At 31.5% G+C, this 18,117-nt stretch overlaps 1 protein-coding gene across 1 annotated transcript; it reads right to left on the bottom strand.

Moving 5' to 3' along the window:
• Positions 1–5,674: 5,674 nt before the first annotated feature.
• On the bottom strand, positions 5,675–6,917 carry LOC147396843 (polygalacturonase inhibitor-like). The gene has a single exon (XM_086452094.1). The coding sequence runs from the start codon at positions 6,861–6,863 to the stop codon at positions 5,847–5,849; it is 1,017 nt and encodes a 338-aa protein (XP_086308220.1). The 5' UTR covers positions 6,864–6,917; the 3' UTR covers positions 5,675–5,846.
• Positions 6,918–18,117: the final 11,200 nt, after the last annotated feature.

Raw genomic sequence — 18,117 nt, 5'->3', positions numbered from 1 at the left:
TCTGTGTAGACAAGCTTGTTGGTGACAACTATAATTACTGGAAGCTATGTATGGAAGCTTATCTACAATGGCAGGATTTGTGGGATCTTATCTATGGTGATGATGATGTAATTCCAGAAGATACACCACAGAATGTTGAGGTACGAAGGAGGTGGAAGATCAAATGTGGCAAAGCTTTATTTGCTTTGCGAACTTTTACCAACAAGTAGTACATCGAGCATGTTCGTGATGTGAAGTCGTCAAAGCAAGTGTGGGACACACTTGAAAGGTTATTCACTCAAAAGAACACGATGAGGCTGCAGTACTTGGAGAATGAACTTGCTATGATGACTCAAGGTAATTTGTCGGTTTCAGAATATTTTTTGAAAGTTAAAACTTTGTGTGCTGAAATTTCAGAATTGGATACGGAGGAACCTGTTAGTGATGCTCGCTTGCATCGCTATCTCATTCGAGGACTATGAAAGGAGTTTATGCCCTTTATTTCTTCAATATAAGGGTGGGTAAATCAACCTTCTATTGTTGAATTGGAGTATCTGCTCACAAACCAGGAAGCGTTGGTGAAGCAAATGATCAACAACAACAAGCAATCTCACTCCCAGGTGGGAGGTGCTCTTTATACAAAAGACAAAGCAAAAGACAATTATTTTTCCAAGCATTCTTCAGAGTCCAAAGGCAATTTAAAAGGTTGTTATAGGTGTGGAAAGCCGGAACACATCAAACGTGATTGTCATGTGAAGGTGGTATGTAATCGGTGCAGGAAACCAGGCCATATTTGAAAGCGCCCTCGATCCGCGGGGTGCACGGATCCGCTTTTGACCTTTGAGGTTTGGGAGTCACCACCTAGTTATTACGATTTAGGAACTGAAAATTAACTTTAAAAGATTAAAAAAAATAAAAAAAAAAAACTAATATACGAAAAATAAGAAACTAAGTCCGGGGATCAAATTATGGAGTTGGAAGGTATTAGGCATCAACCCCGTCTAGCAAACGTTGGTCTTTACTAATTCCCAAATAGAACTACATTACTAAAAAGACCTAATCAATAATTTTTTTTAAAATATTTACCTTTACGAAGACAACGGTCTTGTTCCCTCAGATCTGGTAGAATAGTTCTTCATATAGTACTCCTCACTTTGTTCTGTCACCGGATTCGTTTCGGATCTCCAAAATAAAGTATCTCCTTCTGAATTTTTCTAATTTTTTTATATATAAATTTCTAGGGTGTTTTAGAAGGGTTTCTAGGTGTTTTTTGAGATAAAGTTGGGGTATGAATGTTAGGTAAGGAGTTGGGGCTTCAAAGTTAGGGTTTATGGGAAATTAAGGAAATTTTTTGACCTATTTTTTCTAGTATTTATTTTTTGATACGAAAATAGACTGTAACGACCTCTATTTATAGATTTTTTTTAAGTGCTTGTTTTGATAGAGTTAATATTTAATTATAATTCTTTTAGAGAGAATTATTGTTTAATTATAATTGTTTTAGGTACAGTCATATTTTAATTAGAATTGTTTTAACTAGAGTTATTATTTAATTAGGATTGTTTGAAATAGAGTTATTATTTAATTAGAATTCTATTAGGGTTTTGACTTTTAGTCTCACTTGATTGACTTTAATATTTTGACCTTAATCTTACTTGATTGACTTTAGTCTTACTTGATTGACTTTAAGATCTTAAATTTAGTCTTATTGGATTGACTTTAAGATTTTGGAGAAACCCCCTTTATTATATCTTTAATTCTTTGGGCCTCCAAATGAAGGGGTCCTTTATTAAATATCTGGGCAAGCATCAACAATTTTGCCTGAGAGTCTGATTGATCGATTTTTTTAGTTAAAATTTTAAATTAATTTTATTAATGTTTCACTTTACATTATTTTATTTTTTTATTTATTAATTTCGAAATTTAAAATTTTTTTAATTGAAAAATTATCGTTTTGCCCCGGAAGAGAACTTTTGTGTTTCAAGTCGATTTTTGATATTTCAGGATGTTTTAGAATTGATTTTTCGTAGAAATATTGGTTTGTGTCATTTATGAAATTTTTTGTGCAAAATGGTTGTGAACTTTAGAGGGTCTCGTTCAGCACCAAACATTTTGGCCAACATTTTAGCCAACCATTTTTATCCTACATGAGTTAGAAATTTTGGAATGGGCTGATTTTTGGTGAGGATGATCTCTACGGTGAGGAGATCATCCTCACCAAACATCAACCTACTGTAGAGATCATCCTCATAAAAAATCAGCCAATTCTAAAACTTCTAACCCATGTTTTGGAAAATGTTTGATGCTGAACATTTCCCTATATATATATTGTTTAAAATTTTGAAGGGTATTAATCAAAATATTAAAAATTTCAGTTTATGAAAATAAATATTTAATAATTTTTTTCTAAGCCAAGTATATGACCTGAATTTGTGAAATTAGCAAAAATAAAATAAAAATTGTAGTTAATTATACAAAAAATAATCATTTTAGTGTTTTTATTTAAAATAGACATGACACATGGGATTGTCCAGCGAGTTACTAAAAAGATAGTCAATCAAACATTTTAAATCATTTTTTAGTTTATCAAGAGTAAGAATCTTGTTTCAAAGGCACCCTTAACCCCTAAACAACGATAGGAGGGAATGTTGTGTTCCCACTTTTACTTAGATCATAGTAAAACAATTTGACAGAAAAAATACCTTTACTAATAGTGCTCCACCACCTCAACAAAGCACGATTGAAGTTTGGGTTGACTCATTGAGTCAGTTCTAAAACTTGCAAATTTATATTAGAAATTTGGTTGAATTAATTATAAAGTTTATAATACTAATATAATTTAATATATTTATGTGTCATCTAGTGTCCGATTTAGTTGACCATACTCAGAAGTTATGTTAAGGGATTCAATTTTTGAACTATTTTCTGCCATTGATTTGAAACTCTAAAACTCAACTCTACTTGGATGTCCATCAAGTTGAAAAAAATATCACAGATCGACTTGTATGAGTCAAATAAAAATTTTCTAACTCCGTCAGGGATAAAGAAGTAATTAAGTTTGTGTTTCGATAAAAAGGCTTGTACTTTTTTTTTTTTTTTGTTGTGCTAACCGAGTGTCCGGGCCAATTTACGAGCATCATGACTAATCTCGGGGAGGACTACCACAACAACCCACCTCCATGGTTCTTCTAAAAAAAAAAATGCTTGTACTAAAATATTTTCTCAAAAGATAAAAAACCAATCCAACTGACAAATAAGACGAATTTTTAGATAGAAAAAAAATAAAGATTTTTTTTTTCAAAAGGTTGAAATCAATGGATTGAAAACAAAGTTGAATAAATTCAAGAAAACTTGAAGATGATGATATTTTGGATAGAAAAATTAAGAGTTTCTTCGTTTGTTCTCTTATATATGCTTGATTCCATTTATTTATTCATTCATCACGGATGAAAAAAAAAAAAGGACTTTTATTGGAATATTCCCTCAAATTAATCAATTAGAATTAGAAAATATGATTTTAGAGATAAGGAATAAATCATGGATAAATCCGAACGAACTTTTGTAGTTGTTAATAAATTGGATTAATAAGTCATATCACTCCTAGACCTCCTAATATAAGATCTTATCCTAAAATATTAAAAGCAAATCATGTGTTAATAAGGGTCAATTCACTATATGTTTGTAAAAATAAATGAGCGTTACCTACTATTTAGATCTTTCAACTGGATTTGAAAGAAAAAGGAAATGATTCTAATTATGAATGGAAATAAATTTTTTTCCCTCAAAATCTTGCTTATGCTTATTTTGATAAGATGACAAATTTTTCTTTGAATTTTCAGTAAATTAATTTATTTGCTGAAATTTTTTAAGGGGTGTGATTGGAGAGAAAAAGTTAAGGGTTTGAGATGAATTTTTTAAAAATCGTGTTGGAGTGACCTCAAGCTGGAATCTCATATTGCACTTTTTTACGTGCAAGTGGATACGAATCATAGATGCTTTTTCACTCGTATCTCGATGAAAGTATCTGTGGTTTCCAAACACCTTGACGTCAAGAAGTACAATATAAGGTTATAGTCTTAGGACATTTCAACATTATTCATTTTTTATGAGTAATGATTTTCTAATTATAAAATTTTCATTCGATCAATACTCAATTGACATGGCACGAACATGGAATCATAGACCTGTTTTCGCGGGATGCACAACTGCACATTTTTTTATGGGAATTTGCAGTTATGTATCCCTAGGAAATGGATCTATTGTTCTCTGTCCGTGCCATGTCATTCGAGTATTAATCTGAGTGAAGGCTTTCTAGTTAGCATATGAGCACTTTTTATAATTATATATAAATCTGGGATCCTCCCATCACATATCCACGTGTACTAAATGCATCCCTAATTTACAAAATTACTCTTATATGCTCGACGTGGCAAGCACTGAGGAGTCTGAGTAAAGATTCGGTGAGCTAAAAACACTACATGGTATAGATATGATTCGCACTCAGCCACGTCAATTTGAGTAAAAGTTTGACTGGTCAACAACGATGGCCAATTTTAGAGTTGTGACAAAGTAATGCGTTTTTGGCACACCCACTTTGGCATGAATGCAAAGGGTTGGGATCCAAAACATTGTGTGGTATCTAACAAAGGTTAGGTGGCACTCTATTTCATGTCACGTGGTATTTTTGGGATCTACTAATTGTATAGATATGTGATCCATCCCTTGGTGAATTTACGTACCAAAAATTATAGTGTTTGATAACTTGTATCCATTGATTGGATCAAAGTTCTTGAAAAAGAGTTTGAATCCAATGATTCAAATTCATTTTTAAGACAATATTAACATCAATGAATGCACATGACCAATAAAACTGATATTTTGTGGGTAGATTTACTAAGGGATGGATCACATATTCATACGGTCAGTCGATCCACAAATATTACGTGGCATGTGATGGGGTGCTATATGACTTTTGTTAAGTATAACGCACCGTTCTGAATCCCTAACCTTCGTATCCACTTCAAAAGTGTGGACGCTAAAAACACATTAATATAGTACTACTCTCAATTTTATGATCGTAGGAATCTGAATTTGAATGGTGCTATTGGGATGTGGATAGTATCGTTATATGCCACACCAACTTTAACTAAAAATTGCTCATAGTTGTTGGTATTTGGTGTTAGTAAAGGTTGGTGTGGCAATAGCAACTCTCTTAAATAATTATAAATTTTTATTATTCGGTGGATTAGAAGTTTCTTTCTGTAAATAGTTAGTTTTAAAAATTAAATATTTTATCTCAAAAATGTAAAAGCTTGAACTTCGGGCGAGTTTTTCCGTGTGCATGAACGGCTTTCAAGGTTGTAAGTCAACACTTGCAGATCACGTAATAGTAGGGGATCACTTGAAAAAAAATATATATATATACATTAATAAAAAAATAAAATATTTCATATAATAAATAATTAATTTATGTCCTAACTTTAAAGTATTAAGTAACATAAAAATTTGAATAAAAGAGTGAGAAAAGAAGAGATAGCCGGGAGCTATTGTTTTAAATGAATGATTTAAATTATTTCATAATAAATAAATCGTTAATGATTTTTCTTATATATCACAAGAAAAAAGATCTATGATTCTATTCACATCAGTCTCGTACAAATCAAAAGAAAATTTTCTAGTGAAAAAGAATCCATGATTTTAAATTAATATTTTAATATTTATTTATTTAAAAGTTGCGTACACAAATTTTATCAATTATTCTACATTTTCTTAACCAACAATTAAACCACAACTTGTTTCAAACCGAATCAAACCAGTTGAATCGGGTCAAGATGCAATAACAGAATTACACAGAGCAATACACGTGATCACGTGCACTTATTGGTAAGCGGTGGCCCACACAAACATCGATTATGAATAAACGATGAGTAATCGAAAGTCCTAAGCTTACCAATTCCACCATTCGGAATTTTGCCACACAACCTATTATAACTCACATTCAACAACTGTAGATTTTCCAACTTCATCATCTCTTTTGGTATACTTCCCCAAAGCTTGTTATGATTCACATCTAAACTCATCAAACCCTTCGGAAACCTAATTTTCGAGAAATCAAATTCCAACAAATTCCTCGACAAATCAATCGATTGCGTCAAAGATCTGTTTGGATTAAACAACATCGATGCATCTCCAACAAGCTTGTTACGCGACAGATCTATGGTTCCAAATTCCAAATCACCAAATGATTTGGGTATCGATCCGGTAAGCTGGTTATGTGATAAGTAGAGATCCGGTACTGAACCGGTGAAATGGCCAAACGATTCGGGGATCGAACCGGTAAGTTTGTTTCGGTCTAGATGGAGAGCACTGAGTTTGGTGAGATTGGAAAGGTTGGAGGGGATCGAACCGGAGAGCTGGTTGAAGGACAGGTTGACGTAGTCTAGGTTTTCGAGTTGGTCGAGAAAATCCGGAACCGGACCGGATATATTGGTCCAGCTGACCCAGAGCATTTTGAGGTTTTTGAGCTTTGTGATGGACCGGGGGATTGAACCGGTTAGGTTTGTGAGTTTTTGGAAAATTATTGTTTCGAGGTAGGGTAGATCGCTGACGGAATCGGGAATTTGGCCGGAAATCTCACCTGCGAAGATAGTGAGTTCGATGACTCGGTTGGTTTTCAAGTCGCATTGGATGCAGTACCAGTCGCAGCAATCTGTGTTGGGGACCCAAGTAACGAGGTGGTGTGGATTATTTAGGGATTTTTTGATTTTCATGAGGGTATTATAGTCATTTCGATTGCAACGAGAAGATGGAGAGGAGGATGGGAGAGAAGATAAAATGAGGAGAGAGAGATGAAGTAAGAAACAGAGACAGAGACGAGTGTTCATGGCTGCACTGCAACTTTGTTGAGAGAAAAGTAAAGATCGGATCGACAATTTATAGTGGATTTCGCGCCTGTCCATTGTACGTACAATCTTATCCAGCACATCTTTTTTTGGCCCACAGACTGTTCTGTTACTTATTGCACACCAATCATTTTCAAAATAAAAAACGGTTCATATATGATTTGGTGTGTTATGAGTAACATTTGACATATAGATCAAGCGGACGGTTAGAATAATAGGAAAAAACACATATTTAAAACATATTTTTAATACCTCAATTAATGTCAATTGATCCAACCAAATTCTAGTAGGCGGTTCTTTATAAAGTCCAAAGTCAAACGAACAAGACATTCGATGTTATTCATTTCGTTGACATTGTGTACAAATCATTAGATTTGAAGACACATTAATATAATGTAATTTTTGGAAAATTACTAAAAGAAAATTAAATATTTTAAAATTAAAAAAAAAAATTATTTTTCAAAATTATAAAAAACTAATTAAGTTGCTAAATAGTTTAACTAGTCTAAGGGTATGTTTGGTCATAATTTTGAAATTTGAAGTCTGAATTCTAATTTCTATTTTCTGAAATCTGAAATCTAAAGTCTTGTCATGGAAAAGTTGTTTGTTTATCATTTTTTAAAGTTTTTTGTTACAAATAAAATTTTAAAACATAATGGTCATTTTGACAAGATTACCCTTTTGTAATTCTAATAAATTGTTAACATATTATACATAATGAAACCATCTACACATTTAATTTCAATTTCTAATAAATCAAAGACCCAAAAAGTATTGTTTTCAAATTTATTTCATACTTGAAAAATTATATTTTAAAAATGTAATACTCAAACAATAAACAATCATGCATTTTTTAGTTTAATTGCAATCTGATCACGTAAAGTGATGTGAACTACCTACAAATTTAACAAACAAAATCAAAAGGAAAATTGGATTGAGATGTGAACTACCTAATCAAAAAGAAAAGTGGAGAGACCTTGACAACACAGTTGTAGAAGAAGAAGAGAAAGGAAAAGTAGAAAAGTTAAAAATAAGGGATTTAAGGTTTGTATAAAGAAGAAATAAGTGATAGAAATCAGTATTTTGAGGAGGGTACTTTAGGAAAAAAATAATAATTTAGAATTAAGAAGTTTCATCCAACATCCCCCCATTGCTTAATAAAAAATTTTGAATTTTAATTCTTAAGACTGAAATTTAATTTTAAATGTGGACCACCTTTATTCAGACTTCAGAAGTGTTACCAAACACGCACTAACTTTTTAATAACTTGCTAGACTGTCCAATATTTTAAATGCTATTATAAAATTACCTCACAAATTAATAAGGGAAATTCACACCATAGCTGTATTGTTTTGTCTCATATGGATTAAAAGTTTCAAAATGAGTTGATTTTTGGTGATGATGATCTATATGACGAAGAGATCATCCTCATTAAAAATCAGCTCATTCCGAAACTTCTAAGCCCATCAAAACTAGTTTACAAAAAAAAAAAAAAAAGACGATTTACGATTCTTAAGCCATGTAAGATTAAAAAAAAAAATTGTAGTGTGAATTGCAATTATTAATTCATGGGGTACTTTTATAATTATCCGTTAAAGCAAGTTATTAAAATGTTGGACAATCTCACGTTTTAACTATTCCAAGGGCATTTTGGGTGAATCAATGAATTTTAACACATTAAAACTTTGGACAGTCAACGAGTTACTAAAAGGTTGGAGAGTCCAACGACTTAATTCGTTTTGGTAATTTTTGAAAAAATATTTTCTTTTATGTAAATATTAAAATATTTTACCTTTTTTTTTAGTAATTTTTCCTATAAAATTTTAGATATGTCAGTTAAAAAAGTTGTGAAATAAGGAAATCCAACAAATTTATATAGACTTAGGCTCCAATAGGGTGTCCTGATCCTATAAAATAAGTTAGGTGTCTATGTAACATGTTTTATTTGGTTTTTAAAACATCTTGGGCTCTTAATCAAGTTGTTCACACAGTCCAATGTGTTTATTTCCTAAATGAACTGTGCCACGTAGACATTGTTTGTATCTATAGAACAGGACATCGTATAGGATCTTGACTCATTTATATATAGAGTAAAAAACGAAAAACTAGGGGTGGCAATAGGTTGGATCGTGTCGTGTTGAGATAAGGGTATTATGAAAATTGATCAAACCCAAATCCAACTCATTTAATAATTGTGTCAAAGACTTAAACTCAAACCCAACCTATTTATATATGGGTCCTGTTCAGCACCAACCATTTTTGTCCTACATGGGTTAGAAGTTTTGGAATGGGCTGATTTTTGGGGAGGATGATCTCTACGGTGAGGAGATCATCTTCACTAAAAATCAGTCCATTCCAAAACTTGTAGCCCCATGTTTACAAGTTGAAAAATCGTGGACCGTCCATTTTTTGTAAACCATTTTTTGATGGGATTAGAAGTTTTGAAATTGGCTGATTTTCGGTGATGATGATCTCCTCACTGTAGAGATCATCCTCACCAAAAATCAGTCAATTCCAAAACTTCTAACCCATGATTTGAAAAATGTTTAGGCAAAATGTTTGCCAAAATGTTTGGTACTGAATATTTCTCATTATATATAGTTATATTTGACCCAACTTATATATAACCTGTTTAATAAAATTTTAATCTTTATTGTGAAAAATAAATTATATTTCCACCACCAAAAATAAAATACTATAACTAAAAATAAAGTTCCATAATCATAAACTAAGTTTAATGGTAAAAATAACTTTTTTTTGATTTTTTTTTTTTCAAACTTCATATAATTTTGTCCTTTACAATCATGGGGCATCAAATCATGTTTTTAGATGCCATATGGTGGTGTGGTCAGAAAACTTTCTTTAGTAACTTGGCAACGAAAGTATTTTTCATTATTATTATTTATTTTATTTTATTGACTGAGTAAAGTGTAGTTCATTATCACATTGACATATTAGCCTTACATAGTAAGGGTCATTTTGCCTACATGGATCACCATATTAGGATTCAAGCACTACTTGCCTCTATGTCAATGAAAAGTAGATTTAAAAAAATATAAATATAAATAAATAACTTAGTAAGGAAAGTATTTTTTTCTCTCACACTAAAAGCTTAATTAGTAATTATTTGAAAAATATCTTAATATACCTTCTATATTTTATATAGTTAAAAAAAAATGTATTATGAAATTTTTTTAGGAAATTCTTATAAAAAATAGGTAATTTAATAAATTCTTAAATAATTATTGATATATTTAAAATTATACGTTAATGAAAAAATAACTAAATATGTTAAAACGGATTAAACGGGTTGATGCCCCTAACCTGAATCCAACCCATTTGACATTATTATGACTCAAAAATGGAGAGATTTGGAGAGAAATCCTTTTAAAATATTTTATAATTATAATTTAGCCCTTAGATCTGTTTTAAAACATTTTAAAATTTCAAAGTTATCTCAAATTCTCCGGTGTCAATCCAAACATGGTTCTTTTCTCTCCACTTCTCTCAATCCAAGCATAGTAGGTTTAAGATGATTTTTTATTGAAAAGATATAAATCTGGGATTTTAAAAATAGTTTTCGTCTTATGGTACAGTTTCTAGCCCAGATTTATATTTAAATAATTATAACTTTTTATTATTATTATTATGAGGTTGAGTAGTAGTTAGAAAATCTTTCGTTTTAAAAATGGGTGCTGTTAACTTGTGTCGTAGGGGCACCCATTAAGTTGTGTTAAGTACACCACTAAAATTTATTGTACTGCTTAAAATACTCTTAAATAAAAACATCTCCTATAAAAAAAAAATCATTATTTCCAATGTCTTTTAAATGCCTCATACCACGTGCCCTTGGGGCACACGGCTTTGAAAGTTGAAACTGAAGAGTTGATTTCAAGTAAGACTCGTCCACAAAATTTATCTTTTCTCATATGCATGGCTTCAACTTGTAAGCCGACGCTCTTGGATTACATAAAGGGTTTTGCATTTGGAAGTTGTGTAATGATTTTGTAACTCAACGTTACAAAAACTCAAAAACTCAACTGTAGTTTGCAAGAGTAGTAAATTTTCCCTCTTTGGATATAGAACTGCACATCCTCATAAAATATGTGTAATTGTGTATCGTGAGGGGGAAAAATCTACGATTCTTTCACCTGCCATGTCAATGAGTTTTTAAATTACCTTGTCAGGTTGAAATACAAAATCGACAGTTTTTGAAATAAGTACCAGTTCCCAATGATTTTAAAATTTTAAGCTTAGTAGATATAGATGACTCGAGTGAGTCATGTATTTGAGAGTCGAGTCATCATATCCAAGTTTTTGGAAAGGAAAATGCTGGAGTGACTTTAAAATTGACATTGATTAACATTTTACTGGCGTGGAAATGTGTACGAAACATAGATGCATTTCATCAAGATAGAGTGAAGCATCTATGGTTTTGAGCACACCTTCACATCAGCAAAGTGTGAATCCAATCCCTCATGATTCTTTTGAAAATTTACGAGTTGACTAGATTTATTATTATTTTTTGATTCATGATAAAATTGTTGTGTATGTGAACACCTTTGTGAAGTTCACTAAGTAATTTAATAAAAAATGTATTAGGTATTTAACCAAAAACCTTAGATGTCACACTTTCCAAGACCTTGTTTGATAAGGGCAATGAAAGATAAACCCAATTAATATTAGTAAATGCAAATAATATAAACAACCACACAAAGAAATAGTAAGAATACAATACCCACAACACGAGATTTTACGTGGTTCATCCAAAGGCTACGTCCATAGAAGTAATGAGCGTTGGAGCTTGATTTCACAATGAAAAAAAATTAAAGCCCCTTTTAGAAATACCACATAAGTGAGTCGTTTACATAAGTTACAAGTCCAACCTAAATTACATTGGACCAGCACAAAAACACACATATTTGGACTACGCCTAATTAATTTTGAGTCATAACTTCAACAATCTACACCTAGGTGAAAAAACTCTTTTACCATTAGAAACGGTTGAACCTCTATGTGTTTATAACTCCACCTTGATGAGAAATCATTCATCTCCATGCACCGCAAGTGGGGGGGTGCTCTCTCATCTCAATACACAATGAGATTAAGCAAGTTCAAGTAATGCTCAAACTTGTCTTTTATAATCGACTTAGTAAAATCTTCATCGCTTGGCACTAGTCCAAAGTGCACTTCATTTTTCTATCCAAACCTTTGAGGTAGTTTGATGGTCCTTCTTGGTCTTCCATATGCTATGCTAGAAGGTTCATCATGAATCTCTCTTATTGTTCTTTCCTATCGGATGTGCCATCCTCCTCAAATTGAATTTGAAGTACTTTTCTTGTATTCTTCTTTGTGGTAATAGGAACTTCGATAACAATTATCTTCTCACCAACAACTGATTTCTCACCATCATCTTTCCTTGCTTCTCTCTTAGACATGAAACTTTCATCAAAGACCACATCTCTACTAAGGATTTTTTTCTTGTTTACTGAATCCCAAAGTTTGAATTCCTTTACTTCCTTTTCGAATAAAAAAGAAGATACACTCAAGTGACTTTGATTGCAATTTGCTTATCCTATTACTACAAATGAAAATGCATATCTGCATCTGAATACCTTCAATAGTAGAGTACTCAACTTCTTTTCCCATCTATGCCTCTACGACACACTTAGATTCATACAACTTTAATGGTGACCGATTAACTAATTAAAAAATATGGTTAATCAATTCTACCCAAATTGCCTTTGGAATAGTTAAAACGCGGGATTTTCCAACGTTTTAATAGTTTGTTTTAACGGAAGCACCTCATGAATTAATAAGGCCAACCCACACTACAGAATTTTTTTTTTTATCTTATATGGCTTAAAAGTTTCAGAATAAGCTAATATTTTATGAGGAGATCATTCTCACAAAAAATCAGCTCATTACAAAATTTCTAATCCCATCAAAACAAGTTCAAGAATTGTAAATCGTTCATTTTTTATTTTTTTTGTAAATCAATTTTAATGGGGTTAGAAGTTTATCTCCTTCTTACCAAAAATCAACTCATTTTAAAACTTTTAATCCATATAAGATAAAAAAAAAGTCTATAGTGTAGGTTGGCCTTATTAATTCATGAGGTGCTTCCGTTAAAACAAACTATTAAAACGTTAGAAAATCCCGCTTTTTAACTATTCCAAAGGCATTTTGGGTAAATCAATGAATTTTAACACATTAAAACGTTGGACAATCAACGAGTTACTAAAACGTTGGAGAGTCCAACGACTTAATTCGTTTTTGGTAATTTTTGAAAAAATATATTATTTTTTAATAATATTAAAATATTTCACTCTCTTTAAGTAATTTTCCCTATAATTTTTGAGATATGTCAATTAAAAAAGTTGTGTAATAAGGAAATCCAACAAATTTATATAGAATTAGGCTCCAATAGGGTGTCCCGTTCTTGTAAAATAAGTTTGGTGTCTATGGAACATGCTTTATTTAGTTTTTAAAACATCTCGGGCTCTTAATCAAGTCGTTCACACAGTCCAATGTGTTTATTTCCTAAATGAACTGTGCACGTAGACATTGTTCGTATCTATAGAAACAGGACACCGTATATGATCTTTACTCATTTATAAATAGAGTAAAAAACCAAGAACTAGGGGTGGCAATGGGTCGGATCGTGTCGTGTTGAGGTAAGGGTATTATGAAAATGGATCAAACCTAAATCCGACTCATTTAATAATTGTGTTAAAAACTTAAACTCAAACCCAACCCATTTATATATAGTTATATTTGACCCAACCTATATATAACTTGTTTAATAAAATTTTAATCGTTCTTGGGAAAAATAAGTTATATTTCCACCACCAAAAATAAAATATTATAACTAAAAATAAAGTTTCACAACCATAAACTAAGTTTAATGGTAAAAATAACTTTCTTTTGAATTTTTTTTTTCAAACTTCATATAATTTTGTCCTTTACAATCATGGGGCATCTGATCATGTTTGTAGATGCCATATGGTGGTGTGGTCAGAAAACATTCTTTGGTAACTTGGCAACGAAAGTGTTTTTCATTATTATTAATATTATTAATAATAATAATAATATTATTATTATTATTTATTTTATTTTAGTGGCTAAGCAAAGTGTAGTTCATTATCACATTGACATATTACCCTTACTTAATAATGGTCATTTTGCCCTCATGGATCAGGCCTCTATGTCAATGAAAAAGCATATTTTAAAAAATATAAATATAAATAAATAACTTAGTAAGGAATGTATTTTTTTCTCACACAAAAAGCTTAATTAATAATTATTTGAAAAATATCTTAAAATACTGTCTATATTTTATACAATTAAAAAAAAATATATTATGAAAAAATTTTAGAAAATTCTTGTAAAAAATGGGTAACTTAATTTTTTTTTAAATAATTATTGATATATTTAAAATTACACATTAATGATAAAATAACTAATCGTGTCATAACGGGTTAAGTGGGTTAATGCCCCTAACCTGAACCCAACCCATTTGACACTAGTATGACCCAAAATTAGAGAGATTTGAAGAGAAATTTTTTAAAAATATTTTATAATTCTAATTTTGCCACTAGATCTCTTTTAAAACATTTTAAAATTTCAAAGTTATCCCAAATCCTCTCTTGTCAATCCAAGCATGGTTCTCTTCTCTTCACTTCTCTCAATTAAGATATAGTGGGTTTGAGATGATTTGTTTTGAAAAGATATGAGTCTGGGATTTTTAAAATAGTTTTCGTCTCATGGTACAGTTTCTAGGCCAAGATTTATATTTAAATAATTATAACTTATTATTATTATTATTATTATGAGGTTGATTAGTAGTTAGAAAATCTTTCTTTTAAAAATGGGTGCTGTTAACTTGTGCCCTAGGGCCACCCATTAAGTTGTGTTAAGTGCACCACTAAAATTTATTTTACTGCTTAAAATACTTTTAAATAAAAGGAAAATGCTGAAATGACAAAAAAGCATTTACTGCGGTTCTCACAGGTCTGATATGAGATGTGCATATAATCATAGATGTATTTTCTCACGTTAGGAGTAGAAATCATCTACGGTTATGTATGTATGTCCACGTCAGAATTGTGAGCATCACAGTAAATAGTGTGTCACCCCAGCAAAACATCTCCTATAAAAAAAATGCCCTCAAATGATTATTTCCAATACCTTTTAAATGGCCTCATAACACGTGCCCTTAGGGCACACGGCTTTGAAAGTTGAAACTGAAGAATTGATTTCAAGTAAGGTGGTGTTTGTTTGCACTATTTTTCAGTGCTTATTGCTGAAAAAAATTAAATTCAGCACTTTTGTCAAAATAGCGCGTTTGTTTACTCGTGCTTATTGCTGAAAATAAGTAAAAAAAATTCAGCACTATTTTGATGCTGAAAAAAAGTGCTGAAGCGGTAAGCACTTCGCTTTTTTCAACACGGACAAGTATGCCCTTTGTTTTTTTGAGCATGGACAACTATGCCCTTATTCTTAAAAGGATATTACCTCTTATATCCCATGGATAAATATATAGACACCCCACAAATTAATAAACCCACACCATAGCTAAATTATTTTGTCTTATATGGGTTAAAATTTTTGGAATGAGTTGATTTTTGGTGAGGATGATCTCTACAATGAGGAGATCATTCTCACAAAAAATCAGCACATCTTGAAACTTTTAACCCTATCAAAACAAGTTCAAGAACCGTAAATTGTCCATATTTTTTTTTTTGAAAACTATTTTTAACGAGTTAGAAGTTTCAAAATAAACTGATTTTTGGTGAGGATGATCTCTAGACCATATAAATTATCCTCACTAAAAATTTGGTCATTCCAAAAATTTTAATCCATATAAAACAAAACAAAAAATGGCTATAGTGTGGGTTGCCTTTATTAATTCATAGGGTGCTTTTATAATTACACATCCTTCATTTCCATCGAAAATTATTCATAAAAAATTAAGTTCTTTTTAAAGTTGATTTCAAATTTTGGTGACTTGTATGACATTATTATTTTTAATTTGAAATTTGTGGGCTTTTATAAATAGAAATTATTATTTATAAATTGAAGATTTGAGTATTATTTATTATTTAAAAATAAATTGTATTTTAATTTTATAAGAAATAATATATTTTATTATGTTTGATAATAAATAAGCATTTAAAACATGCAAACAATGTATAATATGATTGTAAGGGTAACAAAGACAATTTATTAGTTTCAGCAATGTGTAACAAACATGATTCAGCATCTAAACAAACAACTTTTTCAGCACTTAAATTCAGCGCTTATAAGTTTCAGCGCTTAATGCTATTCAGCACTTATTTTTTTCAGTTTAACAAACAGCACCTAAGACTTGTTCGCAAAATTTGTCTTTTCTCTTATGTATGACTTCAACTTGTAAGCCGACGGTCTTGATTACATAAAGGGTTTTGCATTTTGAAGTAGTGTAATGATTTGTGAAAGAATAACTCAAAAACTCAACTGATATGTAGTCTGCAAGAATCGTACATTTTTTCTCTTGGGATTTGACAGTTGCACATCCCCATGTCAATGAGTTTTTGAGTTATCCTGTTAGGTTGAGTTAAAAAATCAATAGTCTATGAAATAAGTACCACTTCCCAATGGTTTAAACATTTTAAGCTAAGCAGACATGGATGACTCCAGTGAATCATGTATTTGAGAGTCTAGTATGTTATAAATTAGTGAAATTTATTGTCATATTCTGGACAGTTAGAAGTTGTTGAATTAATCTTTGCTGAATAAGTTTAGTTTGTTTTTAAGTTTTCATTTATTTAGAAAATTGATTTTATCTTCTTTTTATTTAGAAGTTAGTGGCTTTTAATTAGGCAAATAAACTCGGAAGACACTTGGTGTTAGTTGAGATATTTTAGGAAATTCTTTAGTATTTATAAAGTCTGTAATTGTTGTTTTCCAAAATCTTCATTGAGTAATAAAATTCAGTTCAACAAATCATCTTTGTTTTGCTCTTTTTGGTTGCTTCCTTTATTTACATTTTGGTACATGGTATCAGAGCTAGGTTGTTTATCATGTGTTTGATTTTAGTACTCAGTGAAGATGAATGGTGGAAGCAATATCTGTGTAGACAATCTTGTTGGTGACAACTATAGTTACTGGAAGCTATGTATGGAAGCTTATCTACAAGGGCAGGATTTGTGGGATCTTATCTCTGGTGATGTGATGTAATTCCAGAAGATACACCACAAAATGCTGAGGTACGAAGGAGGTGGAAGATCAAATATGACAAAGCTTTATTTGCTTTGCGAACTTCTATCAGCAAGGAGTACATCGAGCATGTTCGTGATGTGAAGTCACCAAAGTAAGTGTGGGACACACTTGAAAGGTTATTCACTCAAAAGAACACGATGAGGCTGCAGTACTTGGAGAATGAACTTGCTGTGATGACTCAAGGTAATTTGTCGGTTTTAGAATATTTTTTGAAAGTTAAAACTTTGTGTGCTGAAATCTCAGAATTGGATACTGAGGAACCTATTAGTGATGCTCACTTGCGTCGCTATCTCATTTGAGGACTGCGAAAGGAGTTTATGCCCTTTATTTCTTCAATACAAGGGTGGGTAAATCAACCTTCTATTGTTGAATTGGAGAATCTGCTCACAAATCAGGAAGCGTTGGTGAAGCAAATGATCAACAACAACAAGCAATCTCACTCCTAGGTGGAAGATGCTCTTTATACAAAAGACAAAGCAAAAGGCAATTTTTTTTCCAAGTGTTCTTCAGATCACAGCAAGCACTTCAAAACCGAAGGGCAGTCCAAAGGCAATTTAAAAAGCTGTTACAGGTGTGGAAAACCGGGACACATCAAATGTGATTGTCGTGTGAAGGTGGTGTGTAATAGGTGCGGGAAACCAGGCCGTATCAAACCAAATTGTCGTGTGAATCTCAAAGAAGCAGAAGCAAATATTGCACAAGAAAGCAACAAGTCTGAACAACCCACATGGGAACAATGCTTATCAATTGAAGCTATTGATCGACCTGTTAATGTACATGCTAACGCTTCTATAGACTATAGCTAGGAATGGATTGTTGATTCTGGTTGCTCACACCATGCAACTGGAAATGCTTCTCTTCTCTCTAATGTTCAATCCCATAATGGAAAAAGAGTCATTGCGACGGCTGATAATTCATTAAATCCAATAGTGAAAGAAGGAAATTTTAATGTTGATGCATCAAATGCTGGTGG

This window comes from Akebia trifoliata, chromosome 8, assembly GCF_017979445.1.
Source record: "Akebia trifoliata isolate Shusen 1 chromosome 8, ASM1797944v1, whole genome shotgun sequence".
Classification (NCBI taxonomy): domain Eukaryota; kingdom Viridiplantae; phylum Streptophyta; class Magnoliopsida; order Ranunculales; family Lardizabalaceae; genus Akebia; species Akebia trifoliata.
Note: the sequence above shows the minus strand (reverse complement) of the source record. Positions and strands in the feature narration are given on the sequence as shown.